General features: G+C 45.5%; 1 protein-coding gene across 1 annotated transcript in view; it reads right to left on the bottom strand.

The window, feature by feature from the left end:
- Positions 1-17,564, bottom strand: part of FRG1 (FSHD region gene 1) — a 315,590-nt gene that overhangs the window by 162,842 nt on the left and 135,184 nt on the right. Inside the window, exon 4 of the mRNA XM_069631557.1 lies at positions 1,409-1,466. Within this exon, the coding sequence (XP_069487658.1) occupies positions 1,409-1,466 (58 nt within the window). The remainder of the gene's footprint in view (positions 1-1,408; positions 1,467-17,564) is intronic.

Here is a 17,564-nt window from a genome sequence, read left to right as displayed (position 1 = left end):
TGGGAAACAGGCCTGGAAAAGAAAACTACTACTAGAAAAAGAAATGGCTAAATCTCAGTGCGGGCAGAGGAACGGAACGTTGCAGACCCGCAAAAACCTCAAAAAGAATTAAGGAGCAAGCACAAGGAAAAGAACCAGGACCACAATATACAGTAAAGCTGACCAGAATGGCAGATGATGACATGCCAAAGTACCTTACCATGGTACGCTTAGTAAACTATTGAGAATTAGGGGAAGACCAAGGAGCAACAGTAACAACAATGGCCGACGAAGACTGGCAAAGCACACTGGCAATTAACTCTAAGAAAGCCTGCATGAACTGAAACGTAGAGAAATGGATTCCAAATGACCATTGTGTTAAGCCTTTTAAAAAGTGAAACCCTGAATGTTGGGGTCCAAAAGCCCATATAGAATGGGATAGCCACTTGAGTGATGAAAAGTAGAATGTTGGAAACTATTTCACAAGCCCATAGCATATTCAAACAACATCTGAGAACTGAAACTAGTGCATGCTGAGAAACTGAGTGTCAAAGCATATAACTAAGAAGGTACGTGAAAGTTGAAACATTGCAAAGTTGGAAGACGATACCCAAAGCACAAAGAAATTACACTAAACCTGTGTAATTAAACATAGAATAGCGGGAAACGGGATAGAGACAGAGAGCATAACTCCAGGAAATGTGTTGGGCAGTATTCACTGCACCTGGGCGCAGAAAAAATATTAGCTAGTTATTGGAGAACAGCAGAGAGCAGTATTAAACAAAGATAGGTTTTCAAACCTTTCTGAATAACAAGCAGAGAAGTAATTGTGCAAGCGCATGTGTGGAGATTATTATGCAAACAGAGTCAAAGTACTGAGAAACTTGTTTTGACTCTGGATTTGCAGGGGAAGGGTTTGATAATAAGCGAAGGTTAGGGAGTCGATTATTGCAATCATTCTAGCAAATAGAGTTGATTCTTGGAGGTAAGGTACCATCATGTCACAATCCATTGAACTGAAAACATCACAGGGTGCGGAGATGAAGTCAAAGAATTCCATCAACGACTAAAGAAGTGTTCATACTTGATCCACGATAACTCTACGTCCATCACAAAAACACCAACCTGACCCACACTAGTTTTAACGATGCAACTAATGCCTTCATCTATACGTACGGTCACATTATCCTCTACCGTTAAATGGCACATTCATGCGTGCATCTACCCAACCCCTTCCTCCTACAGGCTTAGCGTGTTAATAGCGGTATGTCTCACTGTTTAGATACCAAATTCAAAATACGAAAATACTAAAGTGTGATAATTCAGTGTTTAGCTTGGTTTAAAATTGCATTTTTTGGGTAGTTTAAAGTAGAATATTCAAAATACTACAAACAAGAGGCAAATGAAAAACTACAGCGAGTCAGCTTACCTGGATTCGGACAACTTGATTGCTGTAAACTGCTCTGGTGGGCTTGGCCCATCATCATCTAAAAAGGAAAAGCACACCCCTCTTGTTGGCTCTTATGTTAATTAGAAGGGTATCACCATTTCACATTACCTCAAACAGGACCACAGTATGGAAGACGGGCCTCCTTCAAATTTTGAATTTTCCATCCTACATCTCCAATTGTTAATCTTCCATACAGTCATCTGTTATCTGGTATAATATGGTTGTCTGATCACATTGTACTCTTCAGAAATCTTAATGTATGAGTATGAAATAAGGTTACCCACAACACTTGTTATTTCAACAAATCACACACTTTTCTCAAATACACCTTTTACAATTACATTCATGCTAGGAAAGATTTGTCTTTTTCCAGCTTTCCCCATACCTTTCAAGGCAGCGGACTAATGTTGCAACAAATTTGAGTGACCTGGTGCCCCACCGACTTCTATTTTGTAGGACTACTCTTGATTAAAATAAGTGTTGATCTTCTTGGCCCAGAAGAATGACTCCCTTCTCCTGGACGGACAATACAAAGTTAGTTGCAGGATTTTGGCTTGGCCTTGTTTGTACCAATGTTCCCTTTTGGCCAATCTTCTAATGTTCATTGAGGTAGAACAAAACACCAGGTGGAAATACCTCACTTTCCCCCTGGTTTCTTCAGCGTTTGAGGTACCAATGAGAGTAATTCACAACACTAGGGGAACGTCTCCCTTCCCCTGGCCTTTCTCACACACTTTGTTGTGGGCCTCTCCAGTGGCCCAAATAGGCAGACCTGGTGCACTTCTCTGCCAGGTACTGCCACCAGGAAGATGGACATCTGAGGAACTTATCCTCGTTCAGCTGCGGGTCCCCGACCCGGTCTCTTTCACTCAGTTTGACTTCTACAATATCCAGTTCACTATCCTGACAGTGAAAGTACTTTGCCCAAACTTTCTTATATTTTGGCTCTGGGTCCCAGACCCTCTCAAAATGGTTTTGTGTACTTCCTCTGTGGATCTAGGCAGCCTGTATACCTTCAATAGGAGCTCCCGGTGCTCTTTGTCAGTTTCAATCTTCCCCAAAGCTTCAGACATCACTCTCTCTGGTTTTTCTGTCTTTGTGCTGGCTCCTGCGGCTCTGCAGCGCTTGATATGATAGGAGAGCTTATTTATATAGAGCCTATACACAATGTGTGTCCAGGCAAGGGAGTTAACAAGGGAAAATGCAATGAAATTCTTACAGGCGATGCACAGTAAGGATGTGAAATTACTATCATACTCGGCCTGATGACATTTCACATAGTGTAAGAGCGAAGACATAGATAAGGGAGGGGGAGAGTGGGAAGGAAATGGAAACAGACAGGCGACTACCGTACTAGGCCTTACAGTTTCTGGTAGAGCCGGAAAAAAACATAAAGGTGAGGGAGAGGAGCGCAGAAAGTGAGGGGAGGAACAAAACAGGCGACTTCTGACGACATTTCAGATAATGCTGGAGGAGAGGATCCTTGATTACAGGAAAGCCAGGAAGGAGGTGGGAAAGGGGTGTGTGGATGTTGTGAATGCAGCATCTGCCCATGATGTCCTCTCTGTATGAGCTGAGTACCACCCCTACAGGAGGACTATCTAGTAGCGACCTCTCCTCCCTGGTCTCATGGAAAGGGTCTCCTGCATGGGGAGTAGGGACAACATAACAAATTCATCACATACCCTTCCCCAATACTGCTGTTTTCCTCATCTTCTACAGGAAAATGGGACAGAAAGTCTAAGTTACCCTGCTCTTGGCCCTTCCAATGTTCTATACTGAAGCAAAAGGGACAGAGGAACCAGTATTTTAAAAAATATTTTAATTTATAAAAGCACCAAGACAAAAAGCCTGCAGGCATAGTAGCATTACACAAGAACACACACCACACGAAACAGATGTTTAGGGCCAAAGAGAGAGGACGGTTAATAACAGAATGGGGAGAGAATTCAACCAAATATACAGTTTTCAGACCACGTTTGAAACCTACACGGGAAGAGCATGCTCTGAGATCTACGCATTCCAGCATCTTGGAGAAGCGTATGTAAAAGAACAGTCTGGAGAGTTTGGACCTTGGTATCTGCAAAAGGGAGGAGTTTTTCCACCTGAGCGTTCTACGATTGGGAAGCCAAGAGAGTCTACTAGATAGGTAATCAGGACTTTTTCCATAAAGGCAGTTGTGTGTGATACACAATGCCCAGAAGGTGATTCGCCTATCAATGGGTAGCCAGTGGGGGCCCTCCAGCAGAAGACACATGGTCAGATCTGTGCAAACCCTCTAACTCGAACTGCATTGTCTTGAATAACCCCTAAGCGAGTGATTTTGCCCCTACCAATACCCTGAAGGAGGCTGGCACAATAATCAATATGTGCCCCAATAATTGCGTAAGCAAGAGTAGCGCAGGTGGTAGTGTTAAGGAAAGGTCTCAATTGAGCGAGTAATTTAAGGTAAGAGGAGGTGCAAGAGAGACTAGGCTGTTCACGTGTGCCTGCATATCAAGCCCTTGGTTCACAATTACTCCCAATGTCATGACCTTGGGCATAGTGGCAATAGCACAATCTGCAATCTGAAGGAACTGGTACACGCCATCCAGCTTAAGAAGCTGGAGTGCTTTGCTAGTGATAAGGAGCTCAGTCTTAGCATCGTTCAGTGCCATCCATTTGTCCATCGTCAAAATTTGAATAAGATTGTAAATGGTGTAGTAGTAGCATCCTTACAGTGATTACATGATGGTGGAATGAGACACTGTGTCACTGGCATGATAAGAGTACACTACACCTTCAGCATCTCAAAGAGAGGCAGAGTAAAGATGTTAAATAGAGTAGGAGCTATGCAGTACCCCTGAGGGACTCCACATGTAACCAGACAATCATCTTCCATAGCCTCCTCACGAAAGTCTTTCGATTTGCGGTCAAAGTATTTGATCCAGTTAACTGCATCACAAGAGAAGGAGGCCAAACTACGCAGTGTGGACCAAAGTATTGAATGGTCCACCAAATCAAAAGCAGTGGACAAATCCAAAAGCATCAGGAGTGCTGCGTTACCATTTTCACAAAAATGCAGGAGGTTACCCTTAAGGTCCAACAATGTGGACTCTGTGCTGTGGGAACTCCTGAAGCCTGACCTAGGATGTCATGTGTACCTATAAAGTTTTGAATCTGTAGGTGGGCAACCTGGTCTAAGATTTTCAGCAAAAAGGGTGTATTGGTGATAGGACAATAGTTACTCGTCATACCAGGGTCAAGAGATGGCTTCTTAAGCAAGGGGGTAATCCACGCCTGCTTGATGGAGGGAAGGGGGTCGGGGAGGGGAAGAGAAAGTGTAAAGTTTTCCTGGAAGGAGTGTTAACAAATTTAGTAACTCGTGGTGTCAGCTGAGGGGCACTGATCAGACGATGGTCGCTGGGCAGATGTCTCCCTTGCAATTTGTGGGTTTCATTTTCTCGAATACCGTTAGAATTTCAGACTCTGAAACAGCTCAAAACTTACACAAGGGTAGCGTAGTATGAGGTTTTGGAGTTTTCGTATTAGCACTGGTTCTATCCAGGAAACCAAGTTTGGATGCAATGCCCTCTTTTTTTTCCAATTTTACTCATCATGGCATCCTGTATGGAAACGTGTCATTTTGTTTCTTTAATGACTGAGGACGTGACAGGGCAGGGATCTTCGAGCTCTAAGTATTTTAAATAGTTCTTTGGAGTTGGATACTGCCCCAGCAATTCTTTTGTCATGCAATGATTTTTTGGCATCGCAGATGGCGGTTTTATGGGCCTTCACAGCAGTGGTGCATGTGGCTTTGTCATCAGCTGACTGTTTCCATTGTAGTAACACTCTGTTTTTATTGACTTTCAATTTACGAATTTCAGCTGAATACCAGACTTTGGATATTTGCTTCTTCACCAGTCTGGTTTTCACTGGTTCAAGACAATTCACTGTATTAGTCATCATAGTTTGGCCTCGGCTAAGTCAGTGGCAGTGTTCTACTTCGCAAGGTTCCCTAAGGGAACAGCAAAGTACAGCATCATAGATGTGGGGATAACTTACGAGAATTTCTACATTTCACCCAAAGCATTGTCCATTTTGTTCTAGTTGGCAGTGATTGACAGGGGAGATTGAATTGGATTGGTTTGTGATCTGACCAAGGACACTGGGTGATCTCAATGTTATTTATAGTGACACTGTATGTTGCCACTGTAAGGAACTCATCGTGGCAACAGTAAAGACAGACACAAGTGATCACAGTTCAAGGGTGTTTATTAAACTGTATGCAGGTTGAAAAAAACGCCCAAGCTAAACCTAAATCTAAGATGGGAGCAAGCATCGACCATCAAATGAAAATAAGGCAGTCTTGTGGCGTCTTGTCAAAATAAAATGGCTTATACTAAAACAAAAACTACTACCAAATCCTTACAACTAAATATAGAAAGAGTGAGGGATAGGGTTTCAAAAAGAAAGAATTATTCACAAATAAGTCAGGATGCTGTACTTGAGGTCTCCCTTCCCCACGCTTTCAGCACGGGACAAGGTAGGACTTTGGAGCACAGCACACGCTCAAGCTTTCCCAGTACAAGCTAACAGTTCAGTTTCAGCATCTCAGAAGTCTCGATGGCCAAGTCTCTTTCCTTCGAGGGTCTACTGTTTTTGACAAACACACACAAATGTTCCTTTCCACGTATACTTTGGGTGATTGATTCACCCCTGGGTCTTCCCTCTTCCGGGCGCTGACCCTTCACAAATGGTATTTCACAAATTAAATAACAGTTCCTTTTCTCAATGAACTTTGGGTGAGTGCTTCACCCTGGACCTCCCTCTTTCAGGCTCAGACCTCTCTTGACTGTTAGCCTCCCTGTGCCGGGTTCACTGTGGCTTTCAACACAATCTGCCTCTGTAACAGTTATAGGGAGAATCCTCATTTGTTTGCCAATTCCCTTCAACCTTAGAGACCCCAAGCTTTTGCTGGACTTGGGACTTATTTTAACCGTGGAGTGAGTGAGACCTTTTTCTCACTGTCTCGTGTGTTTTTACCAGATTTGGATGTTTGTGTTTTCACTGTTCTTGGAGTCTGACAAACTCCATAGGCATCTGCTTTTTGTATGGTGACACACAGCACCTTCAGTGCAGCATCACTGAGAAATCCTTTAGATGCTTCATACGGTTCAAATAACTTTTCTTGTGTGAACTACAGTTCCCAAGACTAGTAAAGTGAAATTGACTTTACTAACCTTTTCTCTTTGCAGGTCCAGCACACACCAATGTGGAGTGCTGGGGGTTCCCCAGTAGCCTGTTATCCTACATTCTCATTTAACATTTTTATGTTACCCGCACTACTTTAAATGGCTGGTGGCAGTGGTTTACCCTTTCCTACCATTGTGCTTTCTACTGCAGGCTGAACCCTCAGCTGTAGTACAACACCCATGGGTGACCATTTTGTCAAAATGGTCCATGTCTTCTTTTTTCACCATTTTCTGTTTGCAAGGTCTTTCTTGGATTTTACTCTGAGCGCGGACAGGTTTGAGCACTTTGTTCGTTTTGCCTTTGGCAGGCTTCAGCCCTGAAACCAGTCCAGATTGGCTGGCTGTCCTTCAAGGACAGTCACCCTGCTGTGTGATTGACAGCCTAGGTTGTGCTTGAGTGGAAGAAACCTGCTTAAAAGGCGAGGGTCTTGTGTCTACAGGCAGAGTCGACAACTGGGAGAAACACCCAACGAAGAAACTGTGACGAAGAAACTTGCTGCAACCTCCTGGACATTTGAATTGCCCGTTGAAGCCCTGCTGCTGTGCTGACCTCCTTTTTCACCTCGATAGAGAAGCTCCTCCGGAGCGGCTTCTCCCCTTGGGTTAGTGGGACCAACTAACCCAGAGACAAATTCCACTGGACCACCATCCCCGACTTGCTGTGGCTCGAGTGCAACGTCTGCCGCGGAATGAATACAGCTAGAAGCTCCAGGAGACTCCTAAGGACCATCCCGAAGCAGGACTTCCAGATCCAGTGTCCCCTCACCAGAGTGAAGGACAGAGCGAGCAAAGAGTCCAACCGGTATCCAAGATCCGCAACGGTGCTGTTTGCTAAGTGCTGAAACTGCAAAGTGCCACTGAAGTGCCACTGAACCGAACAGAGCCTGTAGCTGCCGACTAACTCCCAAGTCCCGCCGCAGGAGCCCTCCACGCGTCTGCTCTCGTGTCCCCACGACTGAGGCTGAGGAACAAGGGTCTGCACCGCTGTAGCAAGACAGAATCCAGTTGGACCACTCTTCTTCAAACCAGAGGTACCGGTTAGGCTTGGGGAACTTAGCTTGTTGCCTTTTAACTGTGCTTTTCTCAGTTGGGAATTGCATTGGCTTACATTGTAGAGTTGATGTCAACTCTCTTCTCACAGGCTTAACAGCTTGTGACCCCACAAGTGATTTTCTACAAACTCTCCAACTTTGTGCAAGACTTTGATCTAAGAAGTGCAAAAGATCCATAGACTGCACCAATTGACCTTGGCTGTCCTGGCTCCCTGAAGAATCTTCTAGTCCATTGAGTTTGATACTGTTTGTACCTCATAGGTGGTAGTGTAAACTGTTACTGCTGGGGAAGGCTCATCTAAATTTCATTGGAAGATTTAGCTGTCCTCACACACTGTGAAACTGTTTAACCTTTTTTTCCTTCCCTAACCTTTCCTTTCCGCAACCACAGAAGCTGCAAGTATAACTAGTGTGCTTTATTAATGCCATTACTGTCCTTGTGACTGCAGTCACCTCAGGGTGTAGGAATGGTCTAAGAAGCATATCCAAAGATTCTCCACTAACTTGTTTTGATTTGGAAAAGTAATTTTAAAGTATATTTACACTGTTCTACGAATTGCCTTTTTAAAAACTTGATGTTAATTAAATAAATATTTATAACTGAAACCTCGAGTGTAAGCGTTACTTGGCTACTTTTACAGCTATACAGCTCACATTTACCCTTAAGAGATAGGCCTGGCTGCTCAGTCACACTACCAACTTGTGTAGTACAGAGCTATACCAAAAGGTGGGTTACCTAATAGCAAGCAGATAAGTGTTGTGTAGTCTCACACCGTTGAACTGCACCTATTCCTACCTAACAAACACTCAGAAATCGTAATGTCTTTTTAAACAGTTTATTCGGTGGATATCCCTCTGCCGTGATCACGCTTGTCAACTTCATCAATTATGCCTTTCGTAATCACCCGTCTTTTGAATGTACAGAGGATTTTGCAAGACCCTTGTATGACCACTTTAACCGTTCCTTTACAGTCTTCCCAAGGCCTTCCGGTATTATGCAGTTTCAACAAACGCAGGCTTGAGCAGTCTCAAGTTAGCACCCACGTGGTGCTTGATCCTTCTCCAGCTGGCCTTGCCTTTTCTTAGAGTTCTTTGAACTTGCCCTAAATGGCTACTTTGCGGTTCTTATTCAACACATTTCGGTTATTATCCGTTCTTCCCTCGACTCCCCGGCTGTGATGAACCGCTTGGCTTTTCAGCATAGCTGGAGTAAAGTTCAGTACCACGGTAGCAGGCGTCTCCCTCGGTCCTGCTCATCAGCGTGGGCATGCTCCCTGTACCGCCGACATCGGTTGCAACACACTTGGGCTTTTGTGCACTGCTTATGATTGCCTCTGCAGAGGTTGTGCGGGTCCGAATCAAAAAGGGCAAGGTCTCGTCTCTCTTTTTCAGCCTCTCGATATTTGCTACCTTTCTCCTCCTTTTGAACTGCAGAGTCTGGATAGCTTTCTCGTCGTGCTGTCCACTTTCATGCTCCACCTTTTATACCTGTGGGGAAGGGAAAGGGCCGTCACCTGTGTGTGATTCTTGTCAATTGCCGGCTTTGCCTGACCCTTGTATTGGGACATATCAGGTAAACGGCTCTGGTGTTTGTCCATGTTGTGCAAAAGTGCTTGTGTCGGAAAAGGGGGGGGGGGGGCAGAGTTTTCGAATGTCCTACGTGGCAGGAATGGGAAAAGGTATTGGAAGAAGGGGGCTACCATGTCTCAACCGTCGGTGTCCCACTTTCACTCCCAAGGACCCCCCACCCAGTCGATACCCCCCGGTCCCCACCGGTTCACCCCCAGGAACCAGATCTAACAGTGATGGCTGTGTCCTGGCCATCTGGATGACAGATCCCTGGGGACTAGCTAGGGAAACAATCTCAGGTTTCTCATACCACCCAGTCCAAAATGCTGCCCTTAATATAGGTTGTATCATTAATGTGCTGGCAGAAACCATGGTGACTGGCCTTAATAGTATTCGTCAGGGAGTCAACAGAATCTTCAAAGCCAGAATTGAAATATCCTAAGATGATAACTTCCAATGAGGGTTTTTAAAAGAGGTAGAATCAGGTCACTGAAGTGGAGCAGAAAGTCAGGAAGATATATCTCAATGATGTGGATTGTGGTATTATTGTGAATGGATAGTTTAACCAGTAGTGCTTCACAGTTAAGTACATTTACATCCTCCATTTGATGTATATTGAGGGAGGCTTGACAAAGCAGGGCTACTGCCCCACCCTTGGCAGTAGAACGATCAGCTCCAAGAATGTTATACCCAGCTGGAAGGGCTAGAGTCAGGGCAGGGCCAGCGGCTTCATGCAGCCAGACCTCTGGAATAACATAGATGTCCATTTTCTAGTCTAGAATGAAGTCTGCTACTTCTGTGGCATGTTTGACTAAAGAGCAAGTATTGAGCATCATACATCAGAGGGTTTTAATTGGAACGTTGGGCATAGTCTACTGGTCATAGGCGACTTGTGCAGTAAGCGAATCTTGCTCATTTTCACTCTCCGAGTCGGAGACCACACGGGGGACAACAATATCATTAGTATTAGTCTTGGGTTGGTGTACTTTTGGAGACTTAACCATGTAAGCGGCGAGTGGTCGATGACCAGTCTAAATGTTTTCCCTGCAGGTAATATCTGAGATACCCTACGGCATAGCCAACGCTTCTAACTCAATAATTGCGCAATACCGTTATCGTGGGAATAGTTTCCGGCTGATGTAAAGCACAGGGTATTCTATTCCATCATATTCCTGGGATAGGACCGCACCTAACACTACCTTAGAAGCATCGGTTTGCAGTACAAACTCTTTGTTAAAGTTGGGCACTTTGAATATGGGCACAGGATCAATTTCTGTGTATCAAAACAGGCCTGGTCTTCTTTCCGCCAATGTAATACGATTCTGTGCATTTTTTCCACTTGTCAATTAAACAGGAGGAAAAGGAGTACTAGTTAGGGATGAACCTCCTACAATAAACAACAAGTCCTAGAAAGGCCCTCAAAAGACGTTTTATTTTTCAGACTGAATTTTTTTTTAACAGCTCAGACTTTCTCAGTTTGTGATTAAACCAGGGAATTACCTACAAAGAAGCCCAAGTACTTCACTGCAGATTGGGCTAGATGGCACTTCTTGCAATTTGCACTCAGGGCTCGAGTAATCATGCATAGATATGTTCTTCCCAGGTCTTACTATATAGGACAATGTCATCTAGGCAAGTGCCACTGAAACTGGAGTACGGACACAAAACCTGGTCCATTGACCTCTAAAAAGTTGTGGGAGCGTCATGCAGCCCGAACTGCAGCACCTTAAACTGGAATATTCCCTAGGAGTAAAGAAGACCGTTTTTTCTTTGTCCTTTGGGTCCAAACGTACCTGCCAATAGCCCTTAGTGAGATCAATCGTGGAGAGGTATACTACTGTGCCTAGCCGGTCAATACGATAATCAATCCTGGGCTTTGGATAGTTGCCAAATTGTGAAACCGCATTATTTTTTCTAAAATCTATGCAAAACCTCCACGATTTTTCAGGTTTTGCCACTAGGACTATTGGCAAGGACCAAGGACTCGGGGATGGCTCAATAATGGTCTGCCTCCAACATCTTTGCTTCCTCTTGGATCACTATTTCTTTTCTAGCTTCAGGGATCCTAAACAGTTTGATGTTAATGGTTGTCCCAGGGGGAGTGTGTATGTAGTGAAATATCCCCTTTACTCTACCAGGTTCAGAACTAAAGACATCAGGAAATTGATCCAAAAGGTTTTGTATGTCTTGTTGATTTGATGGAAGGTCAGCTGGTACTAGCTTAAATTGATCTGTTTCTTCCGCTGGTAGACTCGCCATTAACACGGAGGAAGACTCCACCGGATCTTCTTTCAATTCTTTTGAAAGATTGACATGGTAAACTTGGGTTTTGACTCTCCTATTTGGCTGGTGGTAGTTACACAAACCAGTTTGTTCTATGAGCTCATATGGTGCATGCCATCTTGACATTGTGTTGTTCTCAGAGGTTGGGAGGAGCACAAGAACCTTTTGCCCAATGCAAAAGGATCTGGTCAGAGTTTTGTTATCATACTGTCCCTTCTGATGTTCCTGGGATTTAGTCAGATGGGAATGGACCATGTCCCGCACCACATGCATATGTTCTTTAATCCACTGTGGGGTTTGGGAGAAGGGTAGGATGGCTTCTTCCCAGGTTTCTCTTAACAGGTCGAACATGCCCCTGGGCGTCCCACCTATACAATGATTTAAAAAGGTGACAATCCTAGGGAAGCTTCGAGGGCTTTCCTGGTAGCGAATAGGGAAGCTTCGGGAGCTTTCCTTGTGGCGACCCAGACCCAAAGAATCATCATATCCCAGTTCCTTACATCAGCTTTCAATAGTTTCTAGATTATATGTTTCAGGGTCTTATTAAAACATTTGGCAAGACCATCCGTATGCGGATGGTAGATAGAGGTATGCAAGGTTTTTATTGGCAAGATTTGTTGTACCTCAGCCATTATCTTACAATAAAAGTTGTTTGGGGAAGCCTTCTCTTGACAGAAAGGGGATCAAGTGTTTCAGGATTTGCTGCAAGGTGTCACTGCGCAGGGAAAAGGCTACTGGGTCACGGGTAGCATAATCCACAATATACCCATTTGCAAGCCTACAAGGTTCCAGAGGCCCTACAATATCATAAAATGGACCAGGCTTACCACTCTTTTCATGTTACAAAGTGTGATCTGGCAACCCTAACTATGGTAAAAACCTTGGGTGTTGTAATTGATCAAGTGCTTACAAAGAAAGCACATATCAGCAGTCTTGGCTCGTGTTCATCTTACAACATCAAGATTCTGGCGCAAATCATACAATTTTTGGACTTGGCTGATAGTGGCACACTGTCCAGTCTGGATTACTGCCCCAGCCTTCCGCAGGGATTGGGCAAAGGTGAGCTTAATCGCTTGCAGGTTGTACAGAATAATATGGTCCAAGTTGTCACTGGACTACAGAGATCGGATCAGGTGTCAGTAGCAAGGAGATCGTTACACTGGTTGCCATCCAGAAACGGATTTTGTTCCATACATTGTGTACCACACATGCTTGTCTCTTCGAGAAAAACACAGTGTGTCTGGCAAAGCAGCTAGTCTGGCTCCCTACCAGTTGAATTCTGTGTTCAAACAACTTAGGCTTTCTACAAACTCCAATTGCCAAACTACTAGAAGGATGTTTTTCTGTAGCAGCTCCTACTGTCTTTGGAATGCTCTGCCCTTGGATCTAAGAGTGTACACCTCTATAGTTTGCTTAAACAGACCGAAGACACAGCTTTTTGAATATCTTCCCATGGGTTCTCATCCGCCGACTTCCATTGTGTACTCCCCGTCTTTTTGTTTATTGTTGTCTGTACTGTCCCTGTGCTTCTATGCCAGAGGGCCTTGTTCCAGCACATTAGAAATAAATTAAATAAATCCATCCCTATTCGGGAAAAGGCAACATCTATAATTTGTAAGGGTTGCAAAGGTGCAGATGGAGGGTGATGTAATGTAGTTTTATGGCACAGAGAGCAAGTGACACCACATTTGTGACATCTGCACACACTCCGGGCCAATAGAATCTGTTTTCACAGTGCCTAAGTGTCCAGCAGTGAGGTGAGCATGCACAATTTCCAAAACCCCCCCTCCTGTGACTACGGGGGACAATTTGGGAGTGAGGAGTCCCCCAACTACTGATATCCCCTCTATAAAATATCCCGTATTTTAGGAAGAAGAATGGCCCATCTTTCCTTCTACCCTCTTCTCCAGAGATGACTTTTAGAAAGACCGCTGCTAAAACGGGGTCATTGCGTTGGGCAAACACCGAGTCTGGAATTATTTCTGGTTCTTCCACCTCGTGATGGAACTTAGCAATGCTTATCTCAGGTTCTGGGTCTATATCAGCTTCGCCAAAACCTTTGGCTCCTCTGTCGGTGGTATCAGTATTGGGGACTTCTAGGAACTTTGGCAATAAAGCTTTTTCTAAGATTCCCCAAACAATCATGGTAAGCCAGTTTGCTATTGTTTTTTTAATCAGGACCTTGATATCCCCTCCGCAGTCTGGATATATTACCCCCGCCATCACATCTAGGCCACTTCTCTATCCTAGCCCCGAAATGGATACTAGCATAATATATGTGCCTTTAGGAGCAGCCAGGTCAAAACCAGTGGGGACCAACTGTCGCTCTCCTGCTTCTCTCTGCTACTCGAAAGATCGAAGCCAATGGATTCTTTAGTCGCAGTAGAAGGGCTGGAGGCTCATTGAGTTTTGTAAGCCTTAGGGTTCCCCAGTTTGTGAAAATTGAGTCACATCCCACTCCTGATACCATATGTAAGGATGCAGAAGTACGAGACTGACACACAGGTGGCATGATGGGTCCTATAGACTTTTATGGTTATCAAATGAAAAGGAAAACCTACCTGTCCCAATCTCAAAGAGGGGTTTTCCAGCCTCAACTAAGTACTAAGGGTTCTGTCAGGTTGTCAGTCTAAATCAAACAGTCCACCTTCTTGTGCCAAAACCCATTCCGTCCCTTACACTCTTGACTAAAAGGAATTACTCCTTTCTTCTGGACGGGCGATCAAAAGTTAGTTCCAATACTTCGGCTTGGCCTTGTTTGTACCAATGTTCCGTTTGGGCTATATGGTCATGTTCATTGCGGAAGAACAAAACACCAGGGGGAAATGCCTCTTTTTCCACGAGTTTCTTCAGCATTTCTTGAAGTACTAATGATGAGTAACTCAAAGAACTGGAGGAATAACTCCCTTCCCCATGTCTGTGTCAAGCTTTATATGGCAGTTCAAAACACCAGGGGTGAAGGTCTCTCCTCACCTGGCCTTTCTCACACACTTTCTATGGAACAAGTTACTTACCTGTAACTGTTGTTCTTCAGCATGGGTCTGGCATGGATTTACATGCTCATAATCTCCGCCATCAGGCTGGGAATCCTCGGTAAATAAAAGAAATCAGTTTCATTTCTGAACTGTCTTTCTCCTAACAACCAATCACTGGTCTTTGGGTCATACTGCCCCCAGCCAATGACTGCCCTCTACCAAAGCCCCTCCTCTGGCAGCCATTTTCAGATTTGGTATCACGTAAAGTGGCAGTAGCTGCAAAGGGGTAGGCGGGAGGGTTCGCATGTGAATCCATGCCAGACCCATGCTGGAGAACAACAGTTACAGGTAAGTAACTTGTTACTTCTCCAGCACGGGGTCTGGCATGGATTCTGTTGCACTCACCTAGTCTCAGCATAGGCGTTGGGGCACGGTAGCAGCCCTCCCTGAACTTGAATAACCCCCTTCAGGCCTCTCCCTCAGTAGAAAAGCTGTGTGCAGTGGTACATGGTGATACTGCTCCTGCGTGGAGATACAGTGTGTGAGTGCGCCAAACTGCGATTGTTGTACTGCTCGAACCCTTCACCGCAAAGTACGGTTTTTGTGAACATACGCCGGCTCATAATGCTCACCTGTGAATTATGGAAGATAAGCTCTCCGTCCTGCTACTTCTGGCAGGGGCGCGTCGAATGTGATCTAGTTCCTTCACTGATCCCTGTTAAGGATTAGTCCAGTCCAGCGGCGACTATTCTTCTCTTTAGGAATGGTAAGTATTTCTTGAGCTCTTGTGATGCTGTTCATTCTGTTTAATGTCTTTATATGTTGCTCTTATTTATGCCTGCAATAATTTCTTCCCTTAGATGTAAATGCGGCCTCAATGCAGCTGTGAGACGCGAGACGCGGCCGGATGGAAGATGGATGCTACTGCATTGTTCGACAGCAGGTAAGTGATGGTTTAAGGAAAAGCGTGAAGTATGGCGAAGCGCAACCTTAAACTGACTGGTTTTTTCGATGTCGAACCGGGTCTTCTGTTTTTCCTTGCCGGCGCTGCTGTCGACGATGAAGCGGGTCGTGCAGCGGTGCCAAGATGAAGATTTCGGCGTTCCAGAAAGTGGAAAGATGAATACTTGGTTCGCCGAAAAGATGTACAGGTAAGAAGAGCTTCCCCCAGTTGGTAAGTATGCTGGCAGGAAGCAGGATGTCCAGGAAGCAGGATCTTCAAAAGGTAAGTCTGAACTCAGGCCACAGTGAGCATTACACTGCTCTCAAGTGCAGAATAACGCAAAGAGTCTGTCTTGAGGATCGGGGTAGCTTATATAGCTGAGATTGTGGGCACGCTAATTAGGCCCGGCTTACCAGCCACACCATGCAACTCCTAGAGAGTGAGCACGTGCGAAGGCAATCCATTAACAGCCACACCCAAGAATACACTTGGGGCTGCTTAATGGATGGAATGTTCAAGGTTAATGCATCCTGCTTAATGGATGAAACGTTCAAGGTTAATGCATCTGAAGTGCTATGTCCATAATAAAAGCTTTTTGGTGTTAAACGGATGTTCTTGTTTACTTTTGTACATGGGCCTGGCGCCAAAGGCGCCAGGTCAGTGTCCACCCAGGTCTCCTGTGCAGGCAACCCCTGCATGTCTGTGCCCCTGACATCATGACCATGACAGATTCACATGCTCAGGAATAAAGAATACATAGCAGTACACATGCACAACCATGGGAGACATTAAGCAACTCAATATTAAGCATCCCTTAACTCCTCAACAGGCTCACCTTCAAGCCACAGGTTGCGCAGCACTGCTTGGCCGACTCTGGGCTCCTCCCTGAAATTCCTGTCGACGCCGTAGAATCACATGAAGGTGTGCGTCAACCTCCACGTAGCAGCCCTGCAGATGTCAAGCAGGGGCACACCAGACAGAAACGCCGTAGTTTCAGCGATCGCTCTGGTCGAATGGGCTCTCAGGCGGCCAGGCAACGGTGGGTTTGCCAATCAGTGACAATGGGTGATGCAGCCAGAGAGCCACCTGGAAATAGAAGCCTTCGAGAGGGCCTTCCCATGGTTCACAGTGCCAAAGTTCACAAAAAGTTGCGGCGTCTTCCGGAAACATTCGTGTGGTCCACATAGAACTTCAGGACTTTAGCCACATCCAGCGAGTGCAGAGTCCTTTCAGCCGGCGACGAAGACGTCGGAAAAAACATAGGCAACACCAAGGGCTCGTTTAGATGAAAGTCCGACGGCACCTTGGGCATGAAGGAGGGGTGCATCCGCAGAACCACCCTTGTGTTGTGAAAAGTCAAGTAAGGTGGCTTACAGACAGAGCCTGAATCTCTCTCACTCGTCGTGCAGAGGTGATGGCCACAAGGAACGCAGTTTTCCACGACAGAAACTTCAGCAGAGCTGAATGCATAGTTTCAAATGGAGGCCCCATGAGCCTAGTCAGCACCACATTGAGTTCCCACGCCGGGGCCGGAGCCTTCACTGGCGGGAACAAACGGAACAGTCCTTTGACAAACTCCTTAACCAGACGGTGCAACCACAATGACCGTCCCGGAGATCTAGTGTAGCGGGAGTCAGCCGCCAGATGAACTTTGATGGAGGCATGGGCCAGTCCTGCTTTGGCCAGCGACAGCAAATACGTCAGAACCTGCGGAGCTGTGACTCGTAGAGGGTCGATATTCTGTGCTTGGCACCAAACAGCAAAGCTCTTCCATTTATGCCCATAGCCTTTCAGTGCAGACAAAGCCCTGGCCTTGGCAAGCACCTATTTGCAGTCTGCCGGGAGATCGTATCCACCAAACTCTAACGCTACAGGAGCCAGGCCTTCAGGTTCAGCGATCCTGAGTCGTGGTGCAGAATTGCACCTCCTTCCCTGGCGAGAAGATCTGCGACCACTGGAAGCTTGACCGGAGGAGACGCTGACATGCTGAGAAGGTCCGGGTACCATATCTATCTCGGCAACGCTAGTGCGACGAGGATCATCCTGCACCAGGAATGTCTGAGTTGATTGATGAGTTGA

This window comes from Ambystoma mexicanum, chromosome 6q (assembly GCF_040938575.1).
Source record: "Ambystoma mexicanum isolate Mex_15411 chromosome 6q, UKY_AmexF1_1, whole genome shotgun sequence".
Classification (NCBI taxonomy): domain Eukaryota; kingdom Metazoa; phylum Chordata; class Amphibia; order Caudata; family Ambystomatidae; genus Ambystoma; species Ambystoma mexicanum.
The sequence above is the reverse complement of the archived record's forward strand: the minus strand, read 5'-3'. Positions and strand labels throughout refer to the sequence as shown.